General features: G+C 40.6%; 1 protein-coding gene across 2 annotated transcripts in view; it reads left to right on the top strand.

Moving 5' to 3' along the window:
• NIBAN1 (niban apoptosis regulator 1) overlaps window positions 1-14,830 on the top strand; it is a 153,077-nt gene that overhangs the window by 110,782 nt on the left and 27,465 nt on the right. For both annotated transcript variants that reach the window (XM_035279523.3, XM_035279524.3), the window contains 2 exons: window positions 7,450-7,565; window positions 14,469-14,573. In XM_035279523.3, the coding sequence (XP_035135414.3) occupies window positions 7,450-7,565; window positions 14,469-14,573 (221 nt within the window). The remainder of the gene's footprint in view (window positions 1-7,449; window positions 7,566-14,468; window positions 14,574-14,830) is intronic.

Here is a 14,830-nt window from a genome sequence, read left to right as displayed (position 1 = left end):
TTAAGATAAGTCCATATGTTAGAAGTTTACTCTTTATGTTGAGTCAAAATCTGCCATACTGTAGACGACACAACCCTGGCTCTAGTATCTGAATCTCCATAAAACTAATCTAGTCTTCTGTTCCATTGAAGATCTTCATGTAAATAAAGATCTATTCCTTCTATTTTTTTTCTTTCCAAGGCTGTGAGATTCCTCATTCACTTGGTCTCCTTCAAAAGTACTCCACTTTTTTCTTCATTTTATAAATGTTTGTAAAATATTCTTGTGTCCAGCATGAGCTGGAGCCATGGAATGATGGGCTCAGAGGAGCATATCTCAGAATACATCTGTGACCATTCTTGTCCCTGTTATATTTCATATTTCTGAGGCTCAACCTTACATGCTTTGTGGACAATTGTATCACATCCCTGGCTGACTTGCACTGAGCTTGCAGCTAAATGAAACCCCAGGGTATTTTTTTTCTTCAAACTTGGTTCCTTTATTTATTCAATCTATTTACCAATCTTTTATTGTATGCCTACTATGTATCAGGCACATATTGTTTACTTCTGTGGATGTGTGTTTGGACTTAAGTGCTAGATTCATTTATCCGTATTGTACTTCATTTTGGATCCTGATTCTGTCATTCACTAGACTGTGAGGAACCGGAAGTTAAAAGCATGTTTTTTTTTTCAGCTTTGTATCCTCAGAGCCTGACTCAGTGCCTCATACATAGTTGGTAAATAAAATTTAATAACTCTAATTCTCTGTCTCTCTTTTTCTAAGTAATGGAACCTGTTTTAAGGCAGTGCTCTGGAGATTTCCCTCTAGGATGTCAGTAACCTCAGCCCTCTTACCCAGCACACATCATTTAGGTGGTTTTTAAACTATTCGACTGTGTCTATTTGCATCATCAGCCAGTCTAAACTTCTTTACCGTGCCAATCAAAATCAGGCAAGATGTTAATAGTTGCCTAGGTACAGGACATCTCCGACAGCCTTCTGATCTACCAATCTAGTACATTTATCTGAAGGAAATGAGGTTAGTCGGTCTTCCCTTGTTCTAGTAGTCACCACTTCCTTTTTACTGTTGACAAATAGTCTCTTAATATTTTTTGACAAGTCCAGGATTCAAGAGATGGACTGCTTTTAGCTGGACAAGATATGCAGTATTTTTCTGTGTGGCAAAAAATGTACCTCAGAACAATGTCTTTACTAGAAATACCTTTCTCCCATTTGTTTGAGAAGTGTTCTACATTCTCAGTGTGAGTTCTTGTATTTTTATACTTTCAACTAGAGCAACATGATTGTAACTCATCCTTGGGTCCGTGGATCTCCATGGGGTATACATTTCTTCTTGACACACCCCTCCTCTCTTTCTGGGAGGTCTGTGTCCACTAACACAGATATGATTTGGTCATAGATTAATATTTTAGTATTATAGTTTGTAAAATATAATTGAGGGAACTCTGATAACTTACCAATTTCTTCTAAGTAATGGGGCTGGTTCCCATAAGAGTTATCATTTGTAATATGGTGATAAGCCTTTGCTTAGGTTGGTCATGTATAACTGTGTTTTTAAACAAAATGAAAACTTTGTTACCATTTCATTAGAATGAGTACCATTCATTGTTAATTCCAGGGAAGGAGTTTTGTTTTGTTTTATTTTTACTAATGCCATGTCACACTCTGTCTTGCCCTCAGTCATTTGTAAAGTGAAAGATTTGGACTAAGTAATCTCTAATTTATGATCAAACTCTAGAATTATATTATTTTAAACTTTGAGAAGGAAAATCTCTTTTAAAATAACTTTAAAATTAGGCCGAGCGCGATGGCTCACGCCTGTAATCCCAACACTTTGGGAGGCTGAGACGGGTGGTTCACCTGAGGTCAGGAGTTCGAGACCAGCCTGGCCAACATGGCGAAACCCTATCTCTACTAAAAAATATAAAAATTAGCTGGGTGTGGTGGTGAGCACCTGTAATCTCAGCTACTCAGGAGGCTCAGGCAGGACAATTGCTTGAACCCAGAAGATGGAGGTTGCAGTGAGCTGAGATCTCACCATTGCACTCTAGCCTGGGCAACAAGAGTGAAAAAAGAATTAAATGGGATGGCACACATGCACATACACACAGGAGTACATATAAAACTAGTAAAATCTGAATAAAAATGTTGGACTGCAACAGTGTCAATTTCATGGTTGTAGTGTGTTGTACTGTAGGGTTGCAAGATGCTACCTTTTGGGAAACCTGAGTGAAGGGTATATATAGGATATGTCTATATTATTTCTTATAACATCATGAGAAATAAGAGCTAATAATTTGAGATAATCTCAAATTTGAGATCTTGAGATAATCTAAAATTATCTCAAAAATGTTTAAAAATTACATCCTAAAGTGTTATATCAGGACTTAGAGATAACTGGCCATTGCTTGACCACATGCTAGCTTAAAGAAACTATTTAGGCTTCCTCAAATTCCATTTCCTTGTCTTCTGTAAAGTGGGGATATTAATTCCTCCCAGATGGGATTGTTAGAAAGATTATATAAGACTGTGTGTGTAAGCATCTCGTACAGTCTATGCTCCATGGCAGGGACTCAATAAATGTTGATTACCTTGCCCTGTGCCCCTTTTTTGTTCTAGAAAGAAACTAGGGCACACAGCCTCACTGCATCTCCCATAGGAATGGTGACATCTGACCTGAGGGGAAAGACAGTTTAGAAGTGTAACTCAGTGAGATGAGCCCTGTAGCAGCATAGTGAGTAATGCTGTTACATACCTTTCACAAATCACCCAGCAGATCAGCTAACAGGGCTTGGCACAGTTTACTGATAAAATAAAATAAAAGGGCAGCTTCCAAACCCAGCCTGAGTCAGGGGGTCGCAACACCACAGCCAGAGTCAGAATCTAGAATGCCTCCACAGGCCTTGGAGCTTTGGTATTTCAGTTGATTCAGATGTGTTATAAATCTGTATAAGTGGAAAAAAACAAAAGCAGCTTCTCTCTGGCTGGCCCCATGAATAACTGTCCCTAAGAGGCCTGGAGAAATTTGCCTTTCTTTGCAGAATCCTTAATCATGTCTACGAAATATGAGTTTTCCATGCAGCCGCACGAATGAGGAAGTAGGGAGAGAGTAAAGAGAATAGTGTATTCCTAGACAGTTCTTGGTCCTGAGGATGTGATTGTTGAATGAATGGCCAAAATGTGCCTCCCCCATACCTCCCCAAATGCTTACCATTTCCCAGGGCTCTTTCCTTATCCTGATCTGGTGAATGTTTTTAAATCTATGAGTTGGCAAGAAGCATAGAAGGCAAACTTACCAGATTTTTGAATGATACTGTGGTATACGAGAATCAGGGGACAGAATCACAGTTTTTAAATGATTTCAGCAGGTTTGGAGCACTGGGCTGATCACAGTCAGTTGTAATTTAATGGGGATAAAGTTAAAAATCTGTCCTTCAAAGTCAAAAGAAGAGATACAGGCTAGGAGAGACTTATATTCTTATATTGGTAAGAGTTTTATATGAAAAAGGTATAAGGATTTATAACTCAAGGAAGACAGGAATCAACAGTATGACTCCTGTGGTTGTGTTAAAAAGGAGGTTAGAGATCAGAAAAAAAGTCTCCTTCAACTTGGTGTGATTTGCAACAGTCAGACAATACCCAGTCTATTGTATTCCGTTTTAGGGGACAAATTTAAGGAAGATATAGATAAATTTGAATGGATCACTGAGGGAAAGAAGGAAAAGGGAAAGTCAAATTAAAAAGATTCAAAAGATACGTCGTTTGAAGAACAGTTGAAGAGGAATAAGGATATTCAGTTGATTACTGTTTTTCTTCAGGTTACCATATGAAGAAGAGTAAACTTGTCTATTTTGCTCTGAAAGGGAGAAATGAGATTATTGGGAGAGAGAGTCCATAAAAACAGATTTTGGCTCAATAGAAGGAAAATTTGGAGCAGTTCAGTGACGGAAAGAACTATTTCATTAAATTGTGAGCTTCCTGTCACTGGAAATAATCAAGCCAGGGCCAACTAGTGTCTGTCTGGGATTCTGAAGGATCCCAGCATTGAACGAGAGCTTGGGGTCGGTGACCTTTAAGATCACTTCCAACTCTCATAGTCTGTTATTTAAGTTAGCATGAATGCCAAGGCCGCTTACGACATGCCAGAGCCACTTTTTCAACTTTTGGCTCTGATACTGACCAGCTGTGTGACCTTCAGCTAGGAAATTAACCATTTCTTGTTCCAGTTTCCTCATCCATTAAATGAGGGAGCTGAATGTAGTGATGCCTCAGTTACTCCCTGGCATATTGGTCTCTCGGGCCTTCTCATAATTACGGGATGCTGGAAGAGTGGAGTCTGGGCTGAAACCTGCCATTTTTTTCTAAGTTGGCTTGCCAGGAGGTGGCTTAAAAGCCAAAAACCGCTGTTGATTCTGAGGGCCACAGAAAGAAACTCTCAATTTGCATGTTGGCAGGAGAGTAGGTGATTGTGAACCTGGAGTTTGTTCCCGTGAGATCTTTGTCAGGAAGTTCATCAAATAACAGCTAATCTGGTTTCTCTCGAACATCTGCACTTCTGACTGAGTTCAGCAATGCCTTCGCAAACAGCTTAGCAGAAAGGGAGGTTGTATTACCACTGCAGTACAGTGTTACCTGTTACAAAGCAAACCTTTGTCATTTATTTGCTTAATGATCTGTTCATTGCTATTGACCTGTGCTTATAATCTTAAGAACAAATGTATATAAAGCAACTTACTATGTGGCAGATTTATTCTAAAAGTTTTACGTCTATTAATTTATTTAATACTTTATTAGCTGAAAATACAATGATGAATCAGTAGTTTAGATCTTTTTTCCTCTATAGAAAGGAGGTAGTTAAAATCTAGTTTAAGTCTGTCTGAATGGTAGAGTCCAGAATTCAGATCCAGGCCCTCATTCTCTGAGGCTTCATTGTTCTGTGACTATAATTTCTTTTGTGGCCCATTTGATTACTAATACTTTTATTTTCTTCTGTATTAAGGTGGCTCACTTCCATCACTCTTACATTCGAGCTCTCCTCATTCCTTCTTTGACTTCTGTCTGACATCCACATCTCCAAATCCCATTTCTTCTTTTTTCCAAAGATCGTTGAAAATGCAACCATCAGTGGGAGTGTCATTGTTTGCTTTGATATAGATGCAGAAGGGAATGGACAAGATTTTAAGCACCTCCTGCAGTTACTGAGGTCAGTCGAGGAGGAAATATGTAAATGTATGCTTCTTATAAGGATGTGAAGAATTTAAAACTTCATTCCCTGGCTTGCAGATCTGGCCGTACTTACTTCGTCCAGATACATTTCCTTCCATCTCTTCGTTTTCTTAGGTTGGAAAAGAAAACAGCTGTTAACAATAAGAGCACATGAGTCAGTCTTGAATCCCAATGTAGTAATTACAGTTTCCATCTCAGTTGGTAAAGTCCCTCCTAGTATACTAAGCCCCATATCACAATCCCCTTGTGGGGAGAACACTACCAATGGTATTGTCAATTTTATAACAAGATTTTAATTTTTGTTTTCCAGACCTCTAAGATTAAACATTAAATCACTTGCTAAGTCAAGAAAAATAACAAGCAAAAAAATACTTCAGTTTAAAAACTTGATTCTTGAAACATGCTCTCTTTTCAAAATTTAACTCAGATTTTGACCAAATCTCCATATCAATGTTGGAAATGTCGGTTACTATTCTACATTCTTTTATTTTTTTCTTTTGAGACAGGGTTTCACTCTGTTTCCCTGGATGGGGTGCAATGGTGCAATCATAGTTCACTGCAGCCTCAAACTCCAAAGTTCAAGTGATCCTCCGGCCTCAGCCTCCTGAGTGGTTGGGACTACAGGCGTGTGCCATCATGCTCAGCTAATTCTTTTTGTAGACATGTGGTCTCACTATGTTGCCCAGGCTTGCCTGGAATTCCTAGCCTCAAGCGATCCTCAATCCATAGCCTCCCAAAGTGTTGGAATTACAGGTATGAGCCACCACCATGCCTGGCCACTGTTCCACATTTTTGAAAATGGAGCTTTCGATAGACTTCATGATATCCTCACTATGAATACTTCTGCTTGAACTCTTGTAGAGGCTAAGCCTTGAATTGTTTTCTCTTTTCCAAGTCTCTGAGGTTTATGATCTAGTAAGCCAATCTCAAAAGAGTCATCCACCATCTATTAATTGACTGTCACCTTTGAAAGCAGATTATCCTCTTTTCGTTCTGCTTAGTCCACCATATCAACTATTTAGTGTTTTACTGAAGAATCCCACTGTCTAAAGCTGTGATGGTTCCTCCTCACCTCTAAATCTAATGTTGCCCTATAAATATGCTACTGAAGGAGAACTTTGTGTCTTGTAGGAGGAGAGTCAGGGAACTTGGCCTTTTTACTCGCTTCACTTTGCCCATTTTATTCCCCTTTCTAAGGCTTGATGATTTATTATTTGATTAGATTATTTCTAAGGTACATTTCTCCATGAAGATTTCTATAGTTCTGTTATCATTGTGTCCCCCAAGAGCCAATTTTACATGCTGGAAATGAAGCCACTGCATGCCTAGCATGACTTATGAAACTCTGAAAAGGCCATTCAGCCCCAGATCCCTCTACCACACCTGAAATTCCACCATTAGATAGTTATTCCTTGTGGTAGGATAGTACCTCTCAGATATGACACCATTTAAAATCCAATATGTTTAGAAGGGTGAGTCCGTAAAACTAGTATGTGAGACAATATAGTGTCATGGCTAGAGACAAGCTCTGAGGTCAGACCACCTTTCACACCTGGGCTCTGCCACTCACTAGCTATATGAGCTAGGCAATTAATTCATCTTTCTGTGCCTCAGTCTCCTTGTCTGTAAAATGAGGATAATACTATTCTTCTCAAGGGTTTTTGTGAGGTTTCAATGAAATATGTAAAGTGATTAGATGAACATCATCCTGCTTTGTAAGGCTTAGCAATTATATCTTCATTTGCATAAATTTGCATGCTGTGTTGATGCATGTTGTATTGAAAGCTGATATCACGTCACAGAGAAATTGGAGTTTTGGTTGGGAAACTGGAAGGATATACTTTGAACACAAGAAGCGCTTTTAAGGGACAGTCTGCCTGAGTGCGGTGTCACAGCTGGTGGCATAAAGTCCTGACTGCCTGTGGGTGGATAGGGAAGCATGTACAAGAGAGGGTAAGGGAGATGGGACTGTTTCCAGTCCTAATCAGCATGCTCAGTAACTGATAGAATTTATCAGCTAGACAATGAACCAGTAATGTGACGTATACCTCACCTGCAAATTAACTTTGAATTCAGTACTTGCTTAACTTTCTCTGTGTCTCATAATTCCATGGATTCTCATGTTCAGATAATGCTAGGTCTCTGAGCCATTGCACTTGAAGAGCTATGGGGAAATGTAGAGTGTTTTACCTTGCTCAATGCCCCTTTATCTTTTCTTTAGATTACATGAAGCAGATGACATTTGAAGCCCAAGCCTTTTTAGAAGCTGTGCAATTTTTCCGACAGGAGAAGGGTCACTATGGCTCCTGGGAAATGATCACTGGGGATGAAATCCAGGTAACATGGGGCTCAACATTTTGGATTCTGTCTATGTTTGGGTGTTTGGGTAGTAGGAAGTCAGGGTCGTTTTATTAAACAATCAAACAAAAAAGTTGCAAGTATGGAAGATGTGGTTCCAAAGGCCATCTCTCTCATGTCTGGAAGCATTGGTCAGCAAACTACTGGGCACCCACCACCAAGACCACCAGACTGGGCATGACATAGGGAAGCCAAAAACATGGCAACTACAGTGGAAAGAGCTGCCTCTACTGTTTTCTATGAAAAGAATTACTCTTTCAAATGACCTTGCGCTTCCACACCAGAATCAAGTGTGAGTAGTGAGTAATAGTGCAAATTGTATGACAGGGCTTTAGTTAGGGTCATGAAGCTTGAACTTAAGTCATGCCAACTTAACCTCTTTCAGTCTCAGATTACTCCCCTGGAAAATAATAAGAATAATAATGTTTACCTTGCAGCATTGTGACAAGTGAGATGCAGTTGGAGAAGTATTTGGCATGCACTGTCTTTTTTGAATTATATGTAAATGAAGTAATGAAAAAAACAAATTCAAAGCATAAGACAGTTTTCTATATGTTTCATTTACCTTTTCTAGTTTTCTGCCGCCTGTGGTACATTATAACTTCTCATGACCCTGATTAGATGCCAGTCATGGCCTGAGCACTTCGGTGGGCTTGATCCCAGGGACAGTTTTATAAATCTCCAAAGGAAACTATGCTTTATGATGTGATCCTAGCCTCCATGATGACGTCAGTCACATGGCTGCTTCAGCCAAGAAGAGAAGGCTGGATATGGGCAGATTTACATAAAGTAACATGATATTTAAGAATGCTATCTTTTGGGCTGGGCGTGGTGGCTCATGCCTGTAACTCTAGCACTTTGGGAGGCCAAGGCGGGTAGATCACTTGAGGTTGGGAGCTCAAGACTAGCCTAACCAGCATGGAGAAACCCCGTCTCTACTAAAAAAAATACAAAATTAGCTGGCCATAGGGGCGCATGCCTATAATCCCAGCTACTTGGGAGGCAAGACAGTAAGATCGTTTGAGCCCAGGAGTTCAAGGATGTAGTGAGCGGTGACTGTGCCACTGCACTGGGAAACAGAGTGAGACCTTGTCTCAAAGAAAAACCAAAAAAACAAAAAAAGTGGTTTTGCTCCTCCCAGAATTTAAGTGTTTTGGCAAAATAACAGACTCATAAAATGTGAGTGCTGGAGAGGCATTTCAGGATTATTTGTCCAGCACCCTCCAGGTGAGAAAAAGAACATTCAGAGCAGTCAGCTGAAGTCACAAAGCTAGTCTGTTACAGAAATGCATTTAAACCAGCTTGGAGAAGCTGGTAAAAGGAAATGGCTTCCAAAGCTTCCTGTGTGGGGCCAGGTAAGGATTAAGATTCCCCACAGACTCTAAGACATGGAGCATAACACTAAAGCAGTGTCTACCCTAAGACTCATAGAAAAAAGAGGCTGGGGACCCGAAGAAGCCACCAAGTGGTTAAAGGAAATGGTGTGGCATATGGTATAGCATAACCGAGTTGGAGAAATGACATCTTTTGTTTAAAGCCTTGGGTTTATTTGCATTTTTTCTTCCTGTCTGCTAAAACCTTTATCATAATCCTGTCCTGAACCCCTCTACCCTAGGGACCCGCATTCAGACTTCCAGCCTTGTTCCATTACCTTTGTAGTAATGACTCACACGGCAAGTGTGGAAGGCCCTCGTGGCGATGGTTATTTTAGGCAAGTTTCCAGGCAAAGCAACTATCTCAGAATAACTTGCCTGTCAGACTGTTGAGGTGAAAATATTTGTATGTCAGTAAAAACATCAACATATTTTCTACTTGTCGATATAAATATATCAAATGAGATCATGAGGGAAAGGGCTTTGCAACTGTAAAATATCTCTCATTATGTGGTATATTTATTATTTGCTTTTAAAATACCCAGATGGGCTAAAGAACAGCTCATAATTCCCACAGAACAGTTTCAAGACCAAAAAAATAAAAAAAATTAAAGAACTACCCACATATTTTAAGCCTTGTCCATATGCTCCAGAGTTGTCTTTTACTGAAAGATCTTGAATGTGACCCCTCTAGAGTGGATTCTTTCACCCATGGCCACTCAGTAACACAAGGGGCCTGGGCCAGCAGCCTGGTGAGACCATGGGGCCTGTCTCAGGAAGGAGGGTGGTCTCTCTAGATGTCACACCTTCCTCACAGCTCAGCATCTGAAAGGAAGCACTGTGGTGTTACCTTCAAGAGGTGATCTGGGTTTCTTGGTTTTGATCAACCTAGTGACATGCTTAGTTTCTTATAGGAGTGATAGAATTTTTAAATCTCTAAGTCCTATCAGTTAAGTATGCAAACACTCCCCTAGCCACCACTCCCCATTTAAAAAAAAAAAAACTAAAGTGATATTCTTAGGTTGCTTATGTTAATATTCAGTGGATACTATTCTGAGGGGAGGAAGTTAGGGAATTCCTTCATTATTATGATTTATTAGATTAGTTACTTTCTCAAAAAGAGCCCAAAGACTTCATACTCTGCTTGTGGAGGCAGACCATGGTAGGGAATGCCAGAGTGGGCTCTGGGGAGGTGAGAGGCAGCACTCAGTCAGGGCAGGGTGGGGCTGAAGGTTGGAGGGTGAAGATGGTGGTTGGGATGAGACACACTTGAGCTTCAGCACCCAGAGGCTCTGCTGCCCTGTGGCTATTCCCTGAGCCCCACTCCCCTGCTGTATTAGTCTGTTTTCATGTGGCTGAAAAAGACATACCCGAGACTGGGTAATGTATAAAGAAAAAGAGGCTTAATGGACTGACAGTTCCTTGTTGCCGTTAAGGCCTCACAATCATGGCAGAAGGTGAAAGGCATGTCTTACGTAGCAGCAGACAAGAGAGAATAAGAGCCAAGTGAAAAAGGAAACCACCTTTAAAATCATCAGCTCCAGTGAGACTTATTCACCACCATGAGAAGAGTTTGGGAGAAACTGCCCCAAGATTCAATTATCTCCCACCAAGTCCCTCCCACAACATATGGGAATTGTAGGAACTACGATTCAAGACGAGATTTAGATGGGGACATAGCCAAACCATATCACCCCCTGCTTGGAACCCATTCCCACTCCTTCTTTTTCTTCCCAGACATATTTCCTTTATTTCCCTAAGTTGTAAACTAGAACCAAATTTCTTGGAACATTGTGTGGGAAAGACTAAAGAAACTCTAAGCCCACCCAAATGGAACATTATTTTTCTTTGGCCTTTATATACATTTTTATATTTTCAAACCCATTTCACACTTAAGCTAAAATTCTACCAATCTCTGCAAAAGGATGAATTGGGACAATTCTCAAGGCCCTTGGATTTCAAAATGTCAACCCACTGATTTTAAATTCTGGCATTGGTCTCGGTTCCTCTTGGCTCACTCTTCCCATACCACAGTTTGGGCAGACGTGTTTCAAACAAGAACTTATCCCATCGAGAAGGGTCAGCTGGTGGACTATTAATTACCCACTGAATCTATTAGGTTGGTGCAAAAGTAATTGCAGTTTTTGCCATTACTTTCAATAATTGTTGGACCTGCTAATTTCCATGGAGTTTTGCACGTTAGGTTCCTCTTAAACTCCGCAGAAAATAGTGATTCATCTCTCGACTGCCCCCAGAGAATGGTGAAGAAAGGTCAAAAACATCTCCACCAGTGAATTACCAGGGCTAATGGAAATCCTGTCCCCACCATAACCTTTGTCACACCAGGCAGATCCACATGTCAGATGGCAGGAGCTCCACTTGCTGCCCTGAAGTGAGCACCTTCTCTCCCAGCAACCTGCAGGCACAGTGAGCTGGATGGCTCATCAGTCTCTGTCCTGAGAGTGTTTCTGTTTGGTTCAGCAAAAGCATTACACCCTGCTGTGACAGAGCCCTGATTACAGGCAAGATCGAATGAGCTCATGAGCATTTCCACCAGCATGAGGCTGACCAGTGATCTCAGAGCAAATCTTCCTTAATTCCCAAAGCATAATTTGAATTTTCATGAGAAGTGAAAGATCAGTTATTTTGGACACATATTATTTCAAACTCATAAAACAGAGGCTTCAAGTGATTCTCTGCTTTTCTGCCTGCTTCCTTTCTTAAAATAATGCTTGCCCCGTTTGTAAATCTTAGTGTGCAGACTGTGATTGCAAGCTGAGCTATGGGCCTCAAAAGATTCATGGTGAAAGTGAATCTGAACAGCAAAGCTGCTGCAGTTCAGGGACGGGGGTAAAGAAGGAGGGGCCAGGAGCATGAGTGGATGTGTAGAATACTGCTCAGATTCACAAGAAATAGTTTAATTTATCCCAGCAAAATTTTAGGAGCGATGTGGGAACACGTTTTTTAAAAACACCTGAAAAGTTTAGACACTCCCTCCCATTTTTTTTTTTTTTTTAGTTTTCCTTTTTTTATTTGTTCCAGTCTCCATTAATTATCTCACACCCCTCCCATAAATGCTTCAAATGTTTGATTGTTCCAAAAATATTTGTGATTCTCTTCTTTTTCCTTTTTTAAACTGTATCCAGCCTTATTAAACATGCTTTTTTAAAATTGTACTTTAAGTTCTGGGATATTAAAGTACTTTAAGATCTGGTGCAGATCTTGCAGGATTGTTGAGTAGGTACACTCATGCCATGGTGGTTTGCTGTCTCCATCCCCCTGTCTAAAGATGCTTTTTATAAGCAATCATAGTGTATTAGGCAGGACATGAGCACACAATCATAGTAGTATACAACAATTTCCAAACTCTCTTCTTCAATACACCAACATCAGAAAGCTGTATAAAGCCCAATGAAATAATTTGCTTAGACTCTTGATTGCAGTGAGGGTTGACATTTCACATGTAGCATGTTGTTTGACAACTTTTCGTGAGCCAATCTTGACTTTCAGGACATGAAATGAAAATGGCACAATCATCAGTCTGGAAATCCACAGTCTAAAAAAGGAACTGCTGTTCTTTTGAGAGATGTCCTCTCAATACGGGTGACTGGATGGTCCAGATGACCCCTGACTGCTAACTAATTTTAGTTGTCAGGTCCAACAGGTGTCTGGGTTTAAGGAAGTTGAGACCATACGAAAGGCAGAGAGGGAGAAGAGGAAATAAAAAAGAATTTTTGTTTTTCCACATCGTAAGATGTTTCTGCCAAGGTAATGTGTGTCAATGTCAGGGAATCCCCTTCTGAGAGCCAAGAGGAAGTTTCTCAAAACTGGAAAGAAAGGTGTTTCCCCACATCAGTCCAGCTTCAGGCACATTCTATTAGTGACATATGCCCCCTCCTCCAAAAACAATGAAATATTCTGTGTGATAATAACATAGCTTTAAGAAAAGTAAGACAACATTCTGCATTTTTATAAAACTCCATTTTAAAAAACAGTATTTCAAAATGTACAGTCACCAGAAGTACACAGTTACCAGAAATGCACACGCTTCCCCTGGTGTCTCCAGCACCGACAGCTTTCTGTGCTTGGTCTGTTCTGGCGTCTTCATTTGCTGTGGGATTATTTCCCTCCTTGCCAGCACCAGCCTTTCCATTTTCTCCTTTTGTGTGCCTTCTCTTCCTTCTTTGCAGGGGCCTTTTGAGGCTTGGGTTCTGGCTTTGGAAGAGCAGGTCTAGCAGACAACCTTGCAGATCTTCTTTGTGGTTTACCCTTCAGTGTGGCTGTATCTCCTGGAGCATCCCCTCAGCCTTTCTCCAGTGCTGGATGAAGGCAATGCATGGTGGGATACAGTGGTACATGGGGTCTGTTTGGTCCAGGCTCATTCTCACTTCTTCACACGGCTCCTCCCTTCTTTTTCTAAACATTAAAGAGGATGATGATGGGGCTCAGGGGACAGTAGGAACTAAGAGCATGAAGATACTTCGATACCTTGATCATGAAGGGGCTTAGGGGGAATGACAGTCCCAGGGAACACAGACCAAGACTCAAGCCACCAAAACCAAGCCTAGCATTCACTTCATGATTTTACTAAAGACGTGTTTATCCCTTATTGAAATCTTCCATTTTACTCTACCCTCTAAGTTCTTCTAGTTTATTTAGGAATCCCCTCAGGATGATAGTAAAAATATTAAGGGAGAAATAGTAGAGAAAGTTTATAGAATATAGTTTCAAAGCCTTTTGGAAGGGTTTTTTCATAGTTTCAGTAGTAGTTTCTGCTGAAGGTAGCCTAAATCCCCTTTACATTTAGTTAATAAGTAAGGCAAATAGCTAGGATATGTGGGGGAGTTTACCTAATTAACTTGTTTACTCATGTGGTCGTGAAACTAAACTTTGAGCTGGATGGCCCTCTTGTGGGGAGGTTAACCAAGGATATTATCAATTCATAGAGTTTGCTTTAAGCAACAGAACCTGACCTTTAAACCTTCTCTATTAAGTGTATTGACTTAAAGCCTCTGTTATTAAATCTATACTAAATAAATGGGGAGAGGGCAAGCTAATGGGTGTCTCACAGCTGTGATCTCTCTCTGTGAGAAGCTCACAACCCCTCAACCCACTCCCTCACTGTATTCTGTATGTGAGTGCATTTATTCATCTGTGGTACGGCTGGGGTCTGTAGGCAGACCCTGGCAGGTGGTGACCCCAACATGATCAACATCACAAATTTGAATATGTGAAATTTGAAATTGGGGAAGTTGTTATTTTCATTGGGAAAACAAGGGGAGAATATCAGCAGATGTTACTGTTCCTTGTCGATGTTTAAGAATGTTCAGCCTCTAAGATTGTCTTAGTTGGGATTTCTGTGGCCTCTGTAGTAGGTTACACTGTTAACCTACTACAGAGTTCTTCTGGTCTAGGACAGGGACAGCTAATCAGGACTTCTCTAGTTGGCCTGATGTTCAGATGTAGCCATCACTGACTGACTGACTCTGGGCTGTCTTCTGCTGTGCAGATCCTGAGTAACCTGGTGATGGAGGAGCTCCTGCCCACTCTTCAGACAGACCTGCTGCCTAAGATGAAGGGGAAGAAGAACGACAGAAAGAGGACCTGGCTTGGTGTACGCAATGGTTTTGCACCACAGCTGAGCTACTCAAAATGGGAACATTCCCTTCCCTTTTCTTTTAGGGCATTTGTAGTTGTTTGATAATTCCTTCCCTGAGTGTAGAAATGCCTACCTCAAACCTACTCAATCTCATTTACATGAAGACTAATCCAAACAGACTCCAACATTGAAAGAAAAATTACAATGTGTGTGCAGTTCTGTTTATGTTATGATGGTCTGTGATGAAGGCTCCTCCCTCTACTTGAGTCCAT

Source organism: Callithrix jacchus, chromosome 18, assembly GCF_049354715.1.
Source record: "Callithrix jacchus isolate 240 chromosome 18, calJac240_pri, whole genome shotgun sequence".
NCBI classification, from domain to species: Eukaryota; Metazoa; Chordata; class Mammalia; order Primates; family Cebidae; genus Callithrix; species Callithrix jacchus.
This window is presented reverse-complemented; position numbering and strand designations above follow the sequence as displayed.